Source organism: Erpetoichthys calabaricus, chromosome 13, assembly GCF_900747795.2.
Source record: "Erpetoichthys calabaricus chromosome 13, fErpCal1.3, whole genome shotgun sequence".
Lineage (NCBI taxonomy): Eukaryota > Metazoa > Chordata > Cladistia > Polypteriformes > Polypteridae > Erpetoichthys > Erpetoichthys calabaricus.
Genome location: NC_041406.2, coordinates 56,947,652 through 56,968,841, shown reverse-complemented (window position 1 = coordinate 56,968,841; position 21,190 = coordinate 56,947,652). Strand labels below are relative to the sequence as shown.

Here is a 21,190-nt window from a genome sequence, read left to right as displayed (position 1 = left end):
AGTGCGTGTGGAAGTGAGTCTTAATTCAAACCAGTGCTGCACCGGGCTCAGGCTCCATGACTTTGATATTGTTTGAAGTTCTAAAAGTGTTCACCACACCATTGGCCTGCTGGGCTGGGTCTCCCTGGTTACATTAATTACCAGACTTTATTGCTGACTTTACTACACAGGAAAGGAGCCATTATATGTTCTATCGACATTCTGCTCTTTTTTGGGCTAGGGGTAAAGGTCATCTAAGGGAGCCAAAAATGTTTCACTTTGAGATATTCAAGGCATTAAGAAAACAACGCGGTTTACATAGAAATACACACACACACAAACATAAAGTTAAGATGTTCTGATGTCACTTTTTTTTTTGTTCCTCGTATTACTCAAGTGACTATCATTTTACATCAGTGACTCTGCACTATGTAATTTGGTTGTCGATTTAATTACAACTGTGTGCAAACATGCATTCTAATATGCTGTAACTGATATATGCAAGTTTCCAGAGGCGTAACTCTCATTTTAAAAGTTTTTGGAGGACAAGTGTTCATATGCTTAGAGTTCCAAACTTGCCAAAGTGTGATGTATGTTACTCTGCTCAACTTGTACATGCACATGTGGATATATCACACTTTAAAACTGTGTTATAGTTTGCTTCATGCTGATTGGCGATTCTAAATTGGCCCAGCATGAGTGACTGTGGATATAGTAACAAATATTTCCAGTAGTGAGAAGTTAAGCAAAATGACACTTGTTCTGGCTAACTGGAAAGATTACAATATGCAAGCTTTCGAGGCAACTCAGGCCCCTTCCTCAGGTAAGGGGCCTGAGTTGCCTCAAAAGCTTGCATATTGTAATCTTTCTAGTTAGCAAATGAAAATTGTCATTTTGCTTAACTTCTCACTACATCCATAATGACTAACATGGTACAATACCCTAGTACTGCAACTATTTCCTGCAATTGATTCTCATTGGTGAGCCATTTTTGTCTCCAGACTTACACCCTGTGATATCTAGGGTGGCTCTGAATCTCGTAACTAGATCAAGCAGGTTCAAAAATAATTGGAAGGATGGATGGTTAAATAGTAAAACAAGGGAGGCTTGATTACAAGGCTTTTCTCACTTAAAAGGGAGAACAACATGTACATTTCTATGTTATTACAGTACAGTGAAATTCGTACTTGCATGTGCTAATCAACATACAACATGTCACCACTCTCAGGTGCCAGGATTAGTGGATCTACTGTCACTAACTTACAACGACAATTCTGTCTTCCTTACCAAAAGAACATTTACCATACTCTAGCAGTATAACACTGTGGACACTCATTTAATCTATTAAGAGACTGTAATACATTTTAAAAAGAAACTAATAATTTATAACGTATTTGCATTCTGTGCTGATAAGCTCATTTCTAAAATCCTCACAGAAAGAAGTATAATTAAAGCAGACCACGGTAGTCAGTGCCATACTGTGCAAAGTGTGAACATTGGGGTCTTTTGCTGGTGTAATAAAAATGCTCAGCAGTATACACTGCATGCACTTATTGGAATTTTTAGGGCCCAAGATCAAAGTTACTCTTTTGTGTCCTTAAAGAATTTACTGAATGATTCTTTAGAGCTAATGACATCATTATATGTAATTTCTTTGAGCTTTATTTTGAGCACTGCTTCCTTTTTGTTAATGTGCATGAAAAACTGGCCAACAGAATACCGTTTCAGAATTGTAACAGAATATATTTATTGGTTAATCATTCATTCATACATGGATTCATTATCAAGCCCACCTAATCCAATTTAGAGTTGTGAAAGCATACACAAAGTGGGGATCCAATTATTTTTTATATACCAAAAAATTACAATAATAATGAAAAATAGCTGATAATATTCACCAAAGTGTATCACCAAAGTTTTAGTTGGAATATGCCCCTATTTAAAGTAATCACAATTATAATTGATAATCTTTTCACAATTTGGTTTTAAACTGTACTTTCAAAAACATATTAATAGGAACATTATACCTTGTTCTCATATTTAAGGCAAGACAAAGAGAGGAAAGATACTAAATTCCTCCATGAGAATTAGTATATAGAAAATCTTTAAATGCGGTTATACTTAATGGCAATGGACCACTGAAAAGCTAACCTTTGTGGTCGCTAGTTTAAAAATCTCAGCTACCACAATTTATTTTCCTTTTCCTATGGATTAGTACCATTCCTATGGTGATCCGCCATATACCAACAACCACCAGGATAAATAATAAGAAAGTTCCTAATTTTGCTTCACCTTGGCTTTTCCTTTTAATATACAGTATATTTCTCAATAGCCTAACCATTTTATACTTTAACAATTGTTTCTGTATCTGCTGTACAGTTAATAGGATAATAATATTCACATAGTGCCGTTTTTTAAGAATGAATCGATTTATGCTTTTGCTGCAATGAAAATGATTAAGTCATTCATTTTTTGAACACACCTATTCTTCCAGATAATCAAGCCAATGGCTATTCAAATAGCCTTGAAAATAAAGCAAGAAACAAATCTGAGTGAGGTGTTTGTCCATTGCTAGGCTGGGTATACTCACACATAACAAGCAAATTAATCCAGTGCACACACTTTTGGGATGTGGGAGGAAGCCAGGGAACTAACAGAAAATGTTTGTGGTCACAAAGAGAACCTGTAAACTATGCAAGGAAGGTGACCTGAAAGAATTTAAGAGTAACTTTACCAGAGACTACTCCATTGGATTTTTACAGAAACAGAAGATCTTACAGAGCATGACAGATCTGTTTTATTCCATATTTTGCTTTCAGATGCACTGTACATATCAGGTGGCACTGCAAAGAGTAAATATTCTGATGGTTGAATGGATAGCACTGCTGTGTACGGGTCCTGGAGAATGTATTTCTGGAGATTACAAGCTAACATGTCGGCAGGATAGTCTAGTTTTCTTCTTATATCCTAAGGACATGTGTTAGGTTCATTAACAACTCTAAACCAGTCCTGTATAAGTGAATATGTACCGCAGTGAACTGGTGTATCACCTAGCATTGATTTCTGCCTTGCCATCAAGGCTGCTGAAGCAACCTCTGAGCTACGTAATGCTGAGCTTGATGACGTATGGATGAAGAGTATGTTTAAATGGCACCTGTTTCACCAGGTTTGTTAGACAAGTCTTTCATAGCTACTCACCCCTTTCTAGATATGACATCTATCCATTTATTCATTATCTGAATCCAGCTTATAAGCATTGTCTTTTTTGAACACCTTCAAAATGTTACAGAACATTTAATCTCTTACAGACACTCTGCATTTACAATGATATATTTAAATAAAACAAGAAAATAGAAAATGTCTCCAGATTTTATTGTAATAATAATAATTTTTTGCATTTATATAGCTCTTTTCTCACTACTCAAAGCGCTTAGCAATTGCAGGTTAAGGGCCTTGCTCAAGGGCTCAACAAAGCAGTGTCCCTTTCAGCATTTTTACGGGATTTGAACCAGCAACCGTCCGATTGCCAGTGCAGATCCCTAGCCTCAGAGCCACCACTCCGCCAAATTGTCTCTACAAATTGCTTGTTAGTATCAGTGATTACTAAATTCAAGTGGGATAATGCTGCCTCTAACACCATAAGAACTTCTTTAGAAAGCAGTCTCTTCATTTCTACATGTTGATGACAGGAGATCTAAATGACACCACCACCCCCACCAAAAAAATCCTTTACCAGTAGACTGTATTTAAGTCAAAAGAAAATGAAACAAAAGAGGACACAAGCAAACAGTGTGATACCCAAAACATTTTTAAATCACCAAGAATGAACTCATAAGACAGCTTTTTATAGCCAGCCATGAGATAATTCACTGAAGTGTACTGCTGTTTTAATGTCTACAGGGAAACTAAGGTAAATACAACATAAAAATAGCAGTTTGGGAAGTCACCACACATATGCAATCGATAATAGAGTGTTAAGCATTCCAGATGTTTGGGTGCAAGCAAGATAGTTAAAGTGTATTATGCCTATAATCTGCTTTATGAATTTATTTAAAGAGCATTCCTAATATAAAACAAGAGGCCACTGCCAAATCAGCAAAAAATATACTTTACAGACTTAAAGACATAGTCATATTAAATCATTTTAGAAATTTGCATGAACTGAGAAGAACAGATTAAAAATCTCAAACTCTAGTCAATCACAATAATTTCAGTATTCATCTGATAAATTTGAAATATATTTTTGTTAAGAATATAATAATGAAAAAAATTCTGTACATTTGCCTAATAATTTAATATTCCTTTAAATTCTATTAATTTTATTCTTCCACTTATAAGACCAGCAGACTATACAATAATTACAAATATAATAAAATAAATGCAACATATGCACAAAGTTAAGCCTAAACTTGGACACATTATGCAATAATGCCCCTATAAAGGTTCTCACCCCATGGAAGTTTTTGATTTTATTATTATACAATATTGAATCACAGCAGATTTACTGTCAAAGTGAAAACAGATCTCTGCAAAGTGGTCTTAATGAATGACAAATATAAACACAAAATAATTGATTGCGTACATGTTCACCCCTTTTAGTATGACACACCTAAGTCATTAGTGGCACAGCCAATGGTTTTAGAAGTTACATAATTAGTTCAATGTAGAACACCTGTCTGTACTCAAGAGGGTTTCAGATGAGTGCAGTATAAATACAACTTATCTGGAAGGTCCACGTTGTGCTGAGTCAGTATCGTGGTCTGACCTATATAATGAAGACAAAAGAACATTTCAAGAAACTGTGAAAAGGTGACTAAAAACACAAGTTAGGTAATGGAGAAAGAAAAATAAACACGTTACTGAATATCCCTTGGAGTCTACTTATATCAATCATTAAGAGATAGAAAGAGCATGGCAGAGGTGTAGATATACCTAGAGAAGGCCACCAACAAAAACTAGATAACAGAAAGAAGAAGACGACACATAAGAGGGGCCACCAAGGGATCTATGTTAACCAGATGGAGTTACAAGCTAAAGTAGTTAAGATTAGAAAGAATGAAGACAACAGCTGAGATGATACCAGTGGCAAAGAGAAAGCCACCAATAAAAAACAGCATACATAATGGCACATGGGAGACTCTGAAGTCAGCTAGAAAAGCCCTTCTGGTTTGATGAGTCTAAAATTGAACTTCTTGGCCATTAGACTAAACATCATCTTTGGTGTAAGTCATACACTGCACATTATCAATAATACACCATCTCCACTGTGAGATATGGTGGTGGCAGCATCATGATGGGGGGGATGCTTCTCTGCAGCAGGGCCTGGAAAGCTAGTGAAGCTAGACAGTACAATGAATGCAGCAAAATTCAGGGAAATATTGGAGGAAAACCTGATGCAGTCTGAAGGAAACTACATCTTGTGAGAACATTTGCTTTCAGGTTACACAAAACAACAATGTTAATGGTCTGAAACTGTCAGAGCCCAGATATCAATCCGATTGAGAATTCCAGGCTACACTTTGAAAAAAGCTGTTCACTCACAATCCCCATGCAGCCCGACAGTGCTTGAACAGTTTTGTAAAGAAGAAAGGGAAAAAAAATTGTGGGGCAGACATGCAAAAGCTAATAAGGAGACTTGTTCATATAGATTCAAGGCTGGAAAGGCTGTCAAAGGTGCATCTACTAAATTCTGGCTTATGAGATTCATTATTCTGAGATTTATACTTTTATACTTGTAATTAATTTAGACCACTTTGCAGAAAATCTGCTTTCATTTTGACATTAACAAGTATTTTCTGTTGATCAAATTAAAAAAAATAAAAAATCCACTGTGATTCAATTTTTCATAACAGTAAAATGTGATGTGATAAACTTCTGAGGGAGCGGATACTTTTTGTAAGCATGTATATGTAAATATATTTTGCTTAAGCAAAAGACAATAATTTAGTTTGACTAAAAGATATCTGAAGAAAGGTCCATGATATATATGGCTTAACACAACCAAGAAACGAAGGAAAATGGAAAACACCTAGACATAGCAATACAAAAGCAATTATTGCAGTTAATTAAAAAGTACCTACGTGTAGCAACTCAAGAGTAGAAGAGTATTCTATACTAAAATAATAAACCTTCAGCCTTGATTTAAATGCTAAAAATGCAGGGCTTTTCTAACAGTAGTAGTTAAATTACTCCAGTCTGGGTGCGCCATAGTTAAAGGATATGGCTTCTACTGTATATTAGTTGTATTTTTTCTTGAAGCTTTAAGAAGTTCTGTATCTTGGAATTGCTTTCAATACTTCATGCAAATAATAGCTCATAAAGGAAATATTATTGAATAAATAGTTCCTCCTATATTTATGAAACGTCGTTTCTTGGGCTCAGTGTTGGGCTCACTGTCTACAATAGGGTGAGTAGCACAGTATTGTAGCAGAACCTCACAAAAGAATTATTACTTCTCTGGGTGAAGAATGGCTTATTTATATAATTTGTGCATGTTGCTGGGATGCCCTCATGGTACCTTTCACTGGAATTGTACCAGGCACGGCCCACTGGAAAAAAAGAAAAGAAAAACAGTGAAAGACCCAGGGCATGTTGAAGGGATTATACCTCTTACTAGGGAACTCACCCGAAGGAGATTGAAAAAAGTTGCTACGAGTATATTTTCCAGTTTGGTATGCTGCCCCGCATTGACCCTCACAAGGACAAGTAGATTGGAAATGAAGTATATCAAATTCAAAAATATTTCATCCATCTGTTTTTCTACATTAGTACTTTCATCTCCCCAGTGCTTATTTCCCCATTAAGGGTGGGGAAGGTGACTTTGAAAGTGAATAACAGACACACTTTTGGCTAGCATACTTTAAGAATTTAAGCCTTATCTCAGCAACCTTAAATAGAAAAATGCAAAACTGGGTTGAGTGAAAAATCCATTTATTACTGTCTGCCTGTCTAAGAGCAGATGAAAAAAACTTTGGGTTTGAATTTTACTACATTGTTTTATTTTATAAAACAAAATCAGAATGAAGAAATAACACAGATCAGATATTGAAGCTTATTTTCATTAAATAAAGTTACACAATATTTAGTGTCCTCTGTGAAAAAGTCAGTCTTCCCCAGGACTCAAAAACTGGTTAAACCAAACATTAGTAGAAAGTATGATGATGGGAGGTTTGCCTTGATTTTTTTATTAACATTCTCCAAGCACTTTATCTGGAGTTCTTTGCACTCTACTATGGACATTTTAGCTATAGAATTAATTTCTTTCATGTATTTTTAATTTTGATTTTATTTATTTTGCTTTTCCATTTTCAATGTTTATGGAAGTCTCCATTTTGTAAGCATGTTGCCATAATATTATTTAGTGAGGAAAACTGGAAGTGCGTGACATGTGACATCACTGTTATTCACAGATCATTACATTACCACCATCATATAACATCAGTGGTTTGGGGTTCTTAGTATGGAATGCATTGTTAGCAAGTCTCCAGACATAAGCTTTGCTGATGTCAGTCAAAAGATTTCACTTTTGATTCATCTGCTCTTTGAAAATTATTCCAGAACGTTTTAGGATTGTCCACCTACAATTAGCAAACCTAAGATGAACACTTGGGTTTTATATTTATTTATATATGTTTAACTGTATATATAGTGTATATTAAATATTTGAACACACAGGTGCACCTGCATAAAGCTTGCAGTTATTTAAAAATCACTGAATTGCATTGCTCAGTCAGTGACTCATGACACACTAATGACCCTCTCCTTGCCTGACTTGGCTGTGCCTTTACTTCAACAAATTATTAAATGGAAAACATCTGCTCTCGAGACTGTCCTGATAAACTGCAGAAAAATAAAAACACAGTACATTTGTTCATTACTGTGATAGCAGGTTGCTTGAATAACCCATAAAGTGGTGCCAAAAAGATTACAAAAAAATTGTTAGTTATATAGGGAATAATTAAAGGGTTAGTATGCCTAGTTATTACAAGGATGGGATAGCATCTTACATCAAGGGTCTGGGAAAAGTTCTGTGGTGAATGTGCACTCTTGCTTTATGTGTCTCTAAGGTACAATTTATTTGTCCCGTTCCGTTTTCATGCTAACAACGGTGATATTTTCTTTCATTGAAAGTGTGTTTGTCTGTAGTTTAGGTGTAGATGCAGCGATAACAGACTGTGGTTGGTTCTTGTATTATTTTGTTATTGAAACTGCTTACGAGAATTAAAATCTTTGTGGAAGAACTCCATAAGCATGTTCAGTAAGTGCCAACTTATGCAATCATTTCAGAGCAAGCTGAAGTTAATCAGCATGATCAATATTTCCAGAGAGTATTTTATAAATACATACACAAATACACACACACACACTTAAACATATTTATAAAATGTATATCATTTTAAAAAATGTATATATTGTAAAAGTAACTCAGAAGTCAGCCTGTATGTTGAACTCATCTTGCGTACATAAGTACATCTCTCTCTATATAAAATCCAACATCTGTCTGTCCTGTCTGCCTGAGGGGGAAGCATGATGTTAGAAGTAGGGAGCCTGTCCTGTTTCACTACTATGCGGGTAGAGGTCCAGGGGACGGGCTAGTTAATTATATCAGAGGAAAACTTCACAAGCTAATGTATATTACCTAATATAGATGAATATAGTGATAAGATGCTTAGCAAATCAGAAGAGCATCACAACCATGGTGACACAGGTGGTGCTAAGAAAACAAAGAGGAACTGTACACGGTGTGGAGAAACAGGGACAACTCTGGGGCATAGACCATACCATGTGTGATCTGTGAGAAGTGAAGTTGTGTTTAACCACGAGAGAAAAAGTGAAAGAAGCACATTGATAGGAAGATTTTAATTCTTTCTCACATTTTCTGGGAGTAGATGAAAATTCTGGGGTCGCTGGTATTTTAGCAAGAAAAGAGAGGATGGCAAGTTTGATGAGTGATGGGAACCTGACATATCAGACACTGGCTGTCTGACGTATGTAATGATAATGATGGGATAGCAAAAGACAGGATCTCAAGCAGTGGACGCTAGGACGAGGTTCAAATTATTAAGGATGTGGTCAGAAAGGACTGGCAGAAATTTAGTACTCTTCTGCCCCTCTAGAGAATCCATTGAGTCGGGAGTCAAAAGGAGATATGAGGTGAAGAACAAAGACCAGGGTCATAAAAGAGAGATACAATAGAGAGTCAGAAACAGAGAAAGACTGAGGGAAAGAACACTGTACATCAATGACCAGTCTACTTTAAATTAGAAAAAGTAAAGTTTACTTCCAAGAACATCAGCAAAGCTATGGTATCAAATATGGCAAATATGAAAAGGTGCCACAACAAGAACATCAAATTTGTAGTGTCACCTAGAAATACATCATCTAAGTGTGCTAAATATGCAAAGAAGGCAGAATACAAAAAGCAATGTATTTAGTTTTTCAAGTAGTCAGTCCCTCATTCTAAAAAAATTTCTGAGTTACAAGATTTACTGTTTGTATGACCTCAAAAATTATTAAAACTGCATTTTAAAACTGGTTGTTAAATATGTAATTCCTATGAGTTTGTTCACACCTCCTTGCTTTGCATGGGGAAATAGTCCACAAAGTTGGCATCTCCTTAAAAAGTTGCAGTATTAGAGTTCTGGTACTGATATAGGTAAAAAGGAAAAAAGAATGCTCTTAAACAACTTAATATGAAAATGGATGCATATGCCAACTGATGCAATCATATTAGAGCAAGTTAAATTTATGCTGATGGCATAAAGAAGTCAATGATTCACAGGGAAATGCTTTGAATGGACAATGACATCCTGTTGGCAGCTATTTGTATTGAGCCACTGTATTGAGTAGCCTTTACAGATGATCAGCAACAAAGAACTAAAAATGCTTTATGTTAAATTGCCATCCTAATGTACAGTGTAATGTTGGAGGAAGACGCCCTCTCCTCACCATTTGTAGTTCCCTCATCACTGTCATTACCTTCAGATACAGAAGAGGACCAGTATTTCAAAAAGGAACTAGATGAACAGGATCAATCAAAGCATCTTTGAATAAACTTAGAGGAGACTTTGAAAGCAGACCAACTAAAATATTCACATTCACAGATAAACTTGCAGAAGGCAGTAAAAGGAATTGTTAAAGCTGATTGCACAGTGAAGATAAATGTAAAGGAGGCAATACTTACATACTCTGAATTGTACAAAACACTGTTCTTATTTAAACATTTTTACAATTAATACACGTCAGTGTACACCATTTCTCTGAATCATAAAGTCTGATGTGAGAGCAACAACAAAAGAAGATTTAACTGAGGTATTCCTCTTCCTTAGAACAAATTCATTTCAGTAATTTTCATTTTGTTCACTTGACCAAAAGAAGTTCCTCGTATATTTTTCTCTTTTTTGTAGCTATTGAGGTCATTGTAGTTTTCCAAACCATTTATTAAATTTTAACAATAGTTTGAAGGAGACATTTTATTTACTCTAAAATCTAGGCTATAAAATACATATTAATAAAAGGCTATATCACCAACATTCTTGTAAACACAATTCACTTCAAATCAGATTTTATTTGCAGTGGACATGTTGGTGTGTTTTAATAGGGTGTCACTGAAAAGGCTGTAGTCCTACTTAGGACTTCAGACTCAACTGCTGATGTCAGAGTCAAATAAGAATTTTGTGACTCCAACTCCCAATCCACCAAAAAACAGTTGACTGCGACTTCACAGCCTTGCTTAGATCAAAGGTTTTTCTCTCTCTTTCATTACTTCCTAACTTATTTAGTTTAAAGTGGGTGAGTTGTAATATCAGATTGGAAAATTTAATGATGTTGTATAACTAATATAGTTGTAAAATATTACCGTATTGTCCTGCTTTCGAAAATGTTATTTTAAATAAAAAAAACTGACAATGTATAATGCTTATAATACAGTTTTGTAATATTACAATATTGCAATGACTATAACACATTATAATATCTGTAATATATAAATAATAATTATTATAATAATCAATCATTAATATATATTTAAACTATTATAATAATAATAATAATAATAATAATAAAGTGGAGTATAGTGTGGAAAGGAGAACACAGCCCACAAAACTGCAGCAATCTGATAAATCTGTTTTCAATTTTTCAAAGAAGACTTTTTGTGGTTATGCATTTTGGAGTGACCCACACCTAATAGTTTTACATAAGAAAATGTACAAACTTCATAAAGACAGTGACTGGACAGTGAATTCAAACTCTGTTTCCTGAACTGTGAGCTCTGTAACCACTCTGTTAACTTGTAAAATACACAGAATGGTCTGACACATTAATATGATTTATATGAACAGTGATTTGACATGCTATATCAATATCTGAACCTAAATCAAGACTTTAATGAACCACAGTATATTACATTTCACTTGCATTGTGTATTTCAATAATCCTTCCATTTTTCTAAATCCAGGTTTTCCCTTTCAGAATTGCTAGTTGTCTTTTAGAACATAGAACATAAGAAATTTGGACAAACAAGAGGAGACCATTCAGTCCATCAAGCTTGTTTGTTTAGTTAATAGCTAAGCCATCCCAATATCTCATCCAGATACTTCTTAAAGATTTTCAAAGTTTCTCCTTCAATTACACATCTCAATAGTTTGTTCCAGATTTCCACAACTCTTTGAGCAAAGGAGTGCTTCCTGGTTTCAGGCCTAAATCTACTTCCCCTTAATTTCATTTACATGATTTACTGTTAAGTTGAGAGAGTTCTGCTCCATCAGCTTTATCAATGCCTTTGAGGATTTTGAAGACCTGGTTTAGGTCCCCACATTGTCAGGTTTATTTCTCTGAGTCTGTCAGAGTATGTCATGTCCTGTAGTCCTGAGATGCACCTCTACTCTCCACTGCACTGCTTCAAGTGCTGCTTTGACTCTCTTGTAGCGTAGTGACCAGAACTGCGCATAGTCTAATCTAAACGTAAAACATTTTAAATTCAAAAGTTTTTATAATGTAACCTAACTTTTTTGCCTTTTTGATAGCTTCTGTGCATTGCTTAGATGATGAAAATGTTGTGTCAACATAAACCTACATATGACTAACTGTATGCAAACGTTAAAGATGCGTACAGCACCACCCCGCTTCCTGCGCTCGGGAAAGCAGATCATAACCTGGTTCTTCTTCAGCCTCACTACAAACCAAGAGTGAGGGAGCTACCTACAACCACACGCTCATTCAGGAAGTGGTCCCCTGAGACAGAGCAGGCTCTGAGAGACTGCTTTGGAACTACAGACTGGGATATCCTGCAGGGGTCACATAGTGAGACGTAAGTGAGCAGGTTGTTGACTGCATTACTGACTACATCAACTTCTGTATGGACATTGTAGTTCCAGTAAGAACAGTACGCTGCTATGCTAACAACAAGCCATGGATCACAAGTGACATCAAGGGCCTTTTGAACCAGAAGAAAAGGGCTTTTAAAGGTGGTGATCAGCATGAACTCAAGCGTGTGCAGAAGGAACTCCGAGTCCAGCTCAGGGCGGCAAAAGAGCAGTACAGGAGAAAGCTGGAGCAGAAGTTGCAGAACAACAGCATGAAGGAAGTGTGGGACCGGATGAAGATCATCACTGGCTGCAGCTCGAAGCGGGGTGCCATCATCGAGAGAGACGTGGAGAGAGCAATCCAGAAGAACAACTTCTTTAACAGGTTTGACCACCCTAACCCACTCTCACCTCGGAGTACTGCACCCTCTACCCATCCTTCTACTGATACCAGCATAGGAGAGAGTTTCCCCCCACTCACAATTATAGCGGCCCAGGTAAGCAGAGAGCTGAGGAGACTTCGTGCCAAAGCAGCCGGTCCAGATGGAGTATCGCCACGACTGCTGAAGGCCTGTGCATTGGAGCTGGGGAGTCCTCTACAGCGCATCTTCAACCTGAGCTTGGAACAGGGGAGAGTTCCCAGGCTTTGGAAAACATCTTGCATCACCCCAATCCCAAAGGTATTACATCCTAGTGAGCTGAATGACTTCCGACCTGTCGCTCTGACGTTACATGTGATGAAGACCATGGAGCGGCTGCTGCTTCACCACCTGAGGCCACAGGTCCGCCACACCCTCGACCCTCTGCAGTTCGCATACCAGGAGAAGGTGGGAGCGGAGGAGCCATCATCTACATGCTACACTGATTCCTCTCCCACTTGGACAGAGGCAGTGGTGCAATAATAATTATGTTTCTGGACTTCTCTAGCGCCTTCAACACCATCCAACCTCTGCTCCTTAGGGACAAGCTGACAGAGATGGAAGTAGATTCATATCTGGTGGCATGGATTGTGAACTATCTTACAGAGAGACCTCAGTATGTGCGTCTCAGGAACTGCATGTCTGACATTGTGGTCAGCAACACAGGAGCACCGCAAGGGACTGTACTTTCTCGGGTCCTGTTCAGCCTATATACATTGGACTTCCAATATAACTCGGAGTCCTGCCATGTGCAAAAGTTCACTGATGACACTGCTATCGTGGGCTGCATCAGGAGTGGGCAAGAGGAGTATAGGAACCTCATCAAGGACTTTGTTAAATGGTGCGACTCAAACCACTTACACCTAAACACCAGCAAAACCAAGGAGCTGGTGGTGGATTTTAGGAGGCCCAGGCCCCTCATGGACCCCGTGATTACCAGAGGTGACTGTGTGCAGAGGGTACAGGACCTATAAATACCTGGGAGTGCAGCTGGACGATAAATTCGACTGGCCTGCCAATACTGATGCTTTGTGCAAGAGAGGACAGAGCCGACTATACTTCCTTAGAAGGCTGGCATCCTTCAACATCTGCAATAAGATGCTGCAGATGTTCTATCAGATGGTTGTGGCGAGTGCCCTCTTCTACGCAGTGGTGTGCTGGGGAGGCAGCATAAAGAAGAAGGACAACTCATGCCTGGACAAACTGGTGAGGAAGGCAGGCTCTATTGTAGGCATGGAGCTGGACAGTTTGACATCCGTTCCTGTCAATCATGGAGAATCCACTGCATCCACTAAAGAGTATCATCTCCAGACAGAGGAGCAGCTTCAGCGACAGACTGCTGTCAATGTCCTGCTCCACTGACAGACTGAGGAGATCGTTCCTCCCCCACACTATGTGACTCTTCAATTCCACCCGGGGGGGGTAAACGTTAACATTATACAAAGTTATTGTCTGTTATACCTGCATTTTTATAACTCTTTAATTTATTGTTTTTTATCAGTATGCTGCTGCTGGAGTATGTGAATTTCCCCTTGGGATTAATAAAGTATCTATCTATCTATCTATCTATCTATCTATCTATCTATCTATCTATCTATCTATCTATCTATCTATCTATCTATCTATCTATCTATCTATCTATCTATCTATCTATCTAAACCGCTATATCATTTTTTAGAGATTGGACAGTGTCTCCCATCTTGTATTCATAATTCAACATTCCTTTTGCTAACACGTAACACTTTGCACTTTTCTACATTAAACTGTACCTCCTGTTAAGGTACAAATGCTAGTCACTTGGCACCTGTTCAACCAATAATCTTTCACCTTCTTAAAATTTGAAAAAATAGGGATATAAAAGAAACAATAAAATGTACCTGAAGTAATATAACTGTTTAAAATATGTTTAAAAAACAAGTTATTTAAATTTGTACAATGCAGAAAAAGTGTGTTATTGTGAAAAATCCAGAATGTACTTTGTAAGAACTAAGTGTAAGAACTGTTGACAGTAGGTCAAACTGCTGCTGGCTGGACTTCAAACTGCTGGTTCAATTCTTACTTCAAACTCACTGTGTGACCCTCAGCAAGTCACCTGATCTACAAATTGAAACATATCATAATTTTGTAATGTACCTTATGTAGAGGTGTCAACCAGGTATAAAATAATATTTCATCCACTCTTCAACCCACTGTGATCTATGTAGTGTTACAGAGCATGTCATAGTTGCCATTAGTGACAAGGCAGGAACCAGCGCTGGATGAGACACCAGTCCATTGATGGCACACTCACTCACCCACAGTTCTTTAAATCATTGGATTGTTGCAAGAAAACCGGAATAACTAAAAAAAACCTAGACACATAAGCAGATGTAGTGCTAAGTGCACATTGTCAGTAACTGAGTAAGAATACAAACACAGCCACTTGAATTTATAAGGTAGCAGTACTAACTATTTTCTTGCTCCCTCATGTTATTCAGTTCAAAGCTTAGCATAATATTCTCAAACTGGTTTTGTCCAGTTTAATGTGGGGTCCATAGCCTATCATGCTAGCATAGGGTACAAGGCAGGAAAGAGTGGTGAACAGGTTACTTGTCAATCACAAAGATCACAAACACCTATTCTGTCACTAACATAGGGATAATCTATAATTGGCAGTTAACCAACAGACTTCTCTGCCCTTCTGTTGGCCCTGGAATGACAGAAGGAAATTTTTCTAGTGGTTAATATCCATCATCTGCAGAAAGGCATTAATAATGAGGATAATTGCTACTAACAAGCAATAATTGTGCATGAAGAACACACGTGCATTGAATTGTTGTTCATAAGGAATGCCTTACTTTACAGCATGGATTATCTAGCTGAACACTGTATGTGGCCATGAACAGGAAAGTGATGTCAAGGTATTGCTTAAAACCAATGGCCAACAACCCAGTCCCGACCCAGGAACAACAATGCTCTTTCCACATGCTGGACATGTTGTATTCTGGCATGAAACCTAACCTAACATACATTTAGAACTCTGGTGGTAACCCATAGCAGGGAGCATACATATTCCCATATCAGTTAACTAAACATTAGAGAAAACTGATAGGGTGTAGGAGAACATGCAAAGTTCACAAAGACTGGGTAATAACCTTAACAGACATCACTGTGCTCATTATACACTTAATTTTCAAAAGCTGATTGCATTTTGACTTATGCATACAAACTAAGGCTTATGATTTTTCTGTTTAAAGTTTGCTTTTACTTTTTATGATTTTCTTACTCTTACATTTTTATTGATCATCTCTTACTGTAAATACTTATTTTATCTATCTATCTATCTATCTATCTATCTATCTATCTATCTATCTATCTATCTATCTATCTATCTATCTATCTATCTATCTATCTGTCTGTCCTTATTGTTGTCATTGATAATTCAGCATGAAAATTACAGAATTGCGGTAAGGTCACTAATTTCAGGAAGTAATTCGTAACAGATGATATTGTACAAAACAACCAGGATGGGATCAAGTGTTAATCTGCACGTTTTGCCAAGAGATTGAACATTTTTACAGCATCCTGTGCAGATAAAATGCCAGCGATACTTTCCCACACTGTATACAATTTACATAAATCCTTCCCATAGAGAGTTAATGTAGTGTAGCACAGGAAAAAAGTCGTAATTATGGTGGTACTTCTTCGTAATGACCTCTTCACGCAGCAGTACTAAATGCCTAATTATGGCAATTTTGGTGTAGACCGCGATAGCATGAGTGCATTTTTCACACTACACTAGCACGCACAGAATCATTAGTGATAGACTGTTGAGTGCAAAACCAGCATAAGATTAGGTCCTGACTGAATTAGCGGCCATTGCTGAAAATGACAAGGGCTTTACGTGCCTCTAAAATTTTATGTTGGGTGAGCAATGTTTGTTCATACTGTTTTTAGCTAGAAGTGCTAAGAAGTCTGAGGAGTAAAATGCAATTCTGCCAAATTAAAGGCCTTTCCTTGTTTCTAGTTGTAGAGCCTTTCATCTCACATTCCCTTCTAAATAAGGCTTCCTTCATTCCATGATGATTATGCAACCAACACATAAAACAGAACCAACCCAAATGAAGGGAAAAAGATCCAGACTCAGTTGATGAGAAGCACAATGGTACACAAATTTTTGACGAAATCATAAAATGAGATACTTAGCTCAGTCCTTTTTAGAAGCTGATTTAAAACTTATCTACCCCTCAGCTCTGAGATGCATTTGAGGCTTGCACTTGTAATCAAAACACTGTGTTATTTCCTTACAGGACTGTTGTCATACCCATTGCTGCAGAGTTTAATCCAGATGTGGTCCTGGTGTCAGCTGGATTTGATGCAGTAGAAGGTCATGACCCACCACTGGGCGGGTACAAAGTCACAGCCAAATGTAAGTCACAAATGTTTTTTTTTGTCTTCCAGGCAGAATAGTTTACTCATGGCAGAAATAGGTTACAGTGTTGCCAAGTATGACCAGTAATGTACTTTGTATAAGTATTGAGGCTAAGGTGTGTATGCATGTCAAACATTTCCATACTGTGTCATTTTATGATGAATTGGATAAAATTGTCTCTGCAGCACTAACTTAAGTTCCAGTCTAGTATATTTGCCAGATCAATACAATATACTGTATTTAAGAAGCACAGATATTAGCAAATCATTTGATGACAGTTGCAGATGACTGGCTCAGTACTTTAAGGCTAGTGAAAGTGTTAATGAATATTTCATGTATTTGTTAGGATATATCTGAAATGTCATTATTCAAAATATTGTGACCAAGCACCATGATAATATTTAAAATTGAACTCTGTCATTAATTAAAACTTATTCATTTGAAGTACATCTGGTAAAGACCAACAGCTGAAAACAGGTTTCAATAAACAAATGTCCTTATGCATAACAAATAATATACTTAGTTTACTAGAATCACTTTACTAACAAGCCAATTATATTAGATAGTGATGCACACCAGAGTGCTCCATTTCAGCACTTTGCTAGGAAAATGACCCCACACAATATTAAATATTTACCTCTTTGTTGTGTAATAAACTTTTACATTTACTTATTTGTCTCAGTATGTTACTGTTAGTGAAAGTGTTAATAAATACTTAATCTGTTTGTTAAGATATATCTGAAATATCATCATTCAAAATACTGCAGTCAAGCATCATGCTGCTATTTAAAATCTCTATCATGAGTACTTATTCATTTGAAGGACATGGGATAAAGGCCGAGTGCATAATACAACATACATTAACCGCTGAAAACAAGTTTCAATTAAAAATGAATTCAAACTTAAAACAAAATATTCTGATTTTTTTCTAACAAAACTTTGGCATAATACATTTATGCATACCAGAATGCCCCATTTAAGCACTTTGCTAGAAAAATGGCCCCACACATTATACAGTACTTACCTCTTGATTGTGAATAAACATTTACATATTCAGCTGATGCTTTTATACAGGACAATTTATAACATCTGAGATTCAATTGGTTATATTTCTTTTGTCTTTCCGTTTGGGGCACAGGCAGATGATGAAGTGTCTTGCTCATGGTCATACAGTGTCAGTATCAGGATTTGAACCCTTGACTTCAGGGTTTCATGTCAATAGCCTTAACCAGCACGCCACGCTACTTGCTAATAAAACTGTGCCCTGATATTTCTGAAAAACCCTGACAGTCATGTTCAGCTCAGTGTCTAAAAGGAAAAGTTCTTCCACACCATCATGAAAAATGTAATATTAAAATAGAGCACTTTTCAACAAACTCTAAATGAAATATTTTGCATTATTTTTAACACTTTCAAATTTACACATTTTTACATGTCTTTTATTTATTTTCTATACTGTCCTTCTTGTGATATTTAAGATATTGACAGTGGTTTATTGTGACCCTGAACCTGAATTAACAGGGTGAATGGATGATTGTTTTGCTAGCACATCTTTTATGTCACTTTTGTACAGACTAAAATATTGATAAATTAACATAAAATATATGGAATCATTAAGCATAAATCAATCGGATCTCAACATTAACTGTGGTGGGCTGGCACCCTGCCTGGGGTTTGTTTCCTGCCTTGCACCCTGTGTTGGCTGGGATTGGCACCAGCAGACCCCTGTGACCCTTTGGTTAGATATAGCCGGTTGGATAATGGATGGATGGATGGATCTCAACATTAAACCTAATTTCTTTATCACTGCTGGCATTCCCTTCTTGCTTAGAGTAAAAAAGATTTTAAAGAATATGAGCTGCTGGTATAACTAACGACAATTGCTCATTTATGCCCAGAGGGGACTGGGCGGTCTCGTGGCCTGGAACCCCTACAGATTTTATTTTTTTCTCCAGCCTTCTGGAGTTTTTTTTTGTTTTTTCTGTCCACCCTGGCCATCAGACCTTACTCCTTTCTAAGTTAACTAATGTTGTCTTATTTTAATTTCTTATTTTGTCTTTTATTTTTCTTCTCTTCATTATGTATAGCACTTTGAGCTACTTTTTGTATGAAAATGTGCTATATAAATAAATGTTGTTGTTGTTGTTGTTGCTATACTGATAGATGGTCGGGTAGGTGATGCACGCAATACAACCCAGGACTTAGTGAATATGAAATTATTGCTGAAGTTTTTTTATGAAAAATAGCATGTCGACATAATAAACAGTACTGTCTCATCTTTCGAATTCTTGGCTTCACATCCTGGCCCAGTTGCTGTCTATGTAGAGATTGCACATTTTACTTGTCTTCTCAGAGACTCTCATTTCCAAAAGATATGCTAATTTGGTTGATTGGTAACTTTAATGTAGACTTGGGTGAATGTGCATTGAATTGTATGTGAGTGTACCATGGGATGACTGTGACTGGATTATCTTGTGCCCGGTGCTGCCAGGTATCGGTTCTCCATGACTGTTTATAAAATAGATGGGTTCTGCAAAATAGATCATAGGATGAATAGGTTGGTAGAAGGATTGGCTTAGTGAGTAAAGGACCAGCTTCACTGTCTGCAGATCTTAACTGAGTTCTGAGAGAGAATTACGCGTGTAATTTGTACATGAACACTTACTCCAGGGACTCTTACAATCTTAACATTATAAAATGGGCTGTTAATATTAAATTATCACAGTGTGAGGAGGATTGTTGTGGCTTCTGCTTTTCACCCCAGTGCTGCTAGAACAGTCTCTGATTCTACTCATTCTTGTACCGTGAAAACAATTTAAAAAATAACTAGAATGAGAGTTTGAATTTCAAAACTTTGTTGAAATTGTCACTAAACAAAGAGAGTGATAAACAAGATTCCATTGTTCTTCTGTCTGCATATCAAACACAACATTTGCTTTAACTAAACTGGTATGTACAAGTAGGGGCAAATTGTCACATACTTGAATGTGCTAAATAACATGCAATATGGTGCCACTCTCTGAATCCATTGGCCCAAATTTAGGACCAGTTTCTGTCTATATGCTGTATATTACCTCCTTGTGGCATACAGTGTTGTATTGCTTTTAAGAACAATTAAAGATTAGGTCAATTTAATTTTTGTGGTCAAAAATCAAGAATTTAGACCAGTTTTGTTCCCTTCGATTTAATTGCTTAGTGACAATCTGTTACAAAGTAATTCTAGGTTTCCTTTTGAGTGCAGTACAAAGATAGGTATGTGAGCAGGGGTTGGCAGTATGGCTGGAGACTCCTTTTCTCCAGTAACTAATCTCACAGGGTTCACTTTGGCCAGCAGTCATACCACATGCACTTCAGAAAAGGTCATCCATCTGAAGCTAAGCATGTTTGGGCCCAGCCAATACTTGGGTGGGAGGCCAACCAGGAAAAAGCTTGGGTTGCTGCTGGAAGAGGTGTTGGTGAGGCCAGCAGAAGAAACCTGCCCTCTGGTCTGAATGTGAATCCCAATACTCCAGTGCAGTGATGGGGACACAATGTGCTGTAAAAATGGCGCCGTCTTTCAGATGAGACTTAAAACTGAGGTCCTGGCACTGTGTGGTCATTAAAGATCCCTGGGCATCCTTTGTAAAGAGTAGGGTGTATTCCAATGTCCTGGACTACATTGTCCACCACAGCCTGGTCATTCTGGCCCCTTAATCATCCTCTGTCTCTGATTGACTATTTCACACCTCTTCACCACCTAACAGGTAAATGTGTGGTGAGAGTACTTGCGCAGAAATGGCTGCCATTGCATCATCCTTGTGGATGCTGAACATTAGTGGTGGTTGAAGTGGCTCCCTACTCACTGTGTAAGGTGCTTTGAGTATCTTGAAAGGTGCTATGTAAATGTGATGAATTATTATTATTATTATTACTTTATGCTTGAGTCCTCAATACTAGACCTTTACTTGACTTTAGCAACAAAAAGTTTTTTTTTTGTCGATTTATGTTCCAGATATTATTTTCTGATGTGTTCTTGGTTTTGTGATTGCTATTAGAATTTTTTAGTCATTACACATTTATTCCTCTGTAATTTTTTGTTA

General features: G+C 37.0%; 1 protein-coding gene across 6 annotated transcripts in view; it reads left to right on the top strand.

Annotated features, from left to right (window-relative positions):
- Positions 1 to 21,190, top strand: part of LOC114664257 (histone deacetylase 9) — a 714,055-nt gene that overhangs the window by 641,415 nt on the left and 51,450 nt on the right. For all 6 annotated transcript variants that reach the window (XM_051935474.1, XM_051935473.1, XM_051935477.1 and 3 more), the window contains one exon: positions 16,990 to 17,108. In XM_051935474.1, coding sequence (XP_051791434.1) covers positions 16,990 to 17,108 — 119 coding nt within the window. The remainder of the gene's footprint in view (positions 1 to 16,989; positions 17,109 to 21,190) is intronic.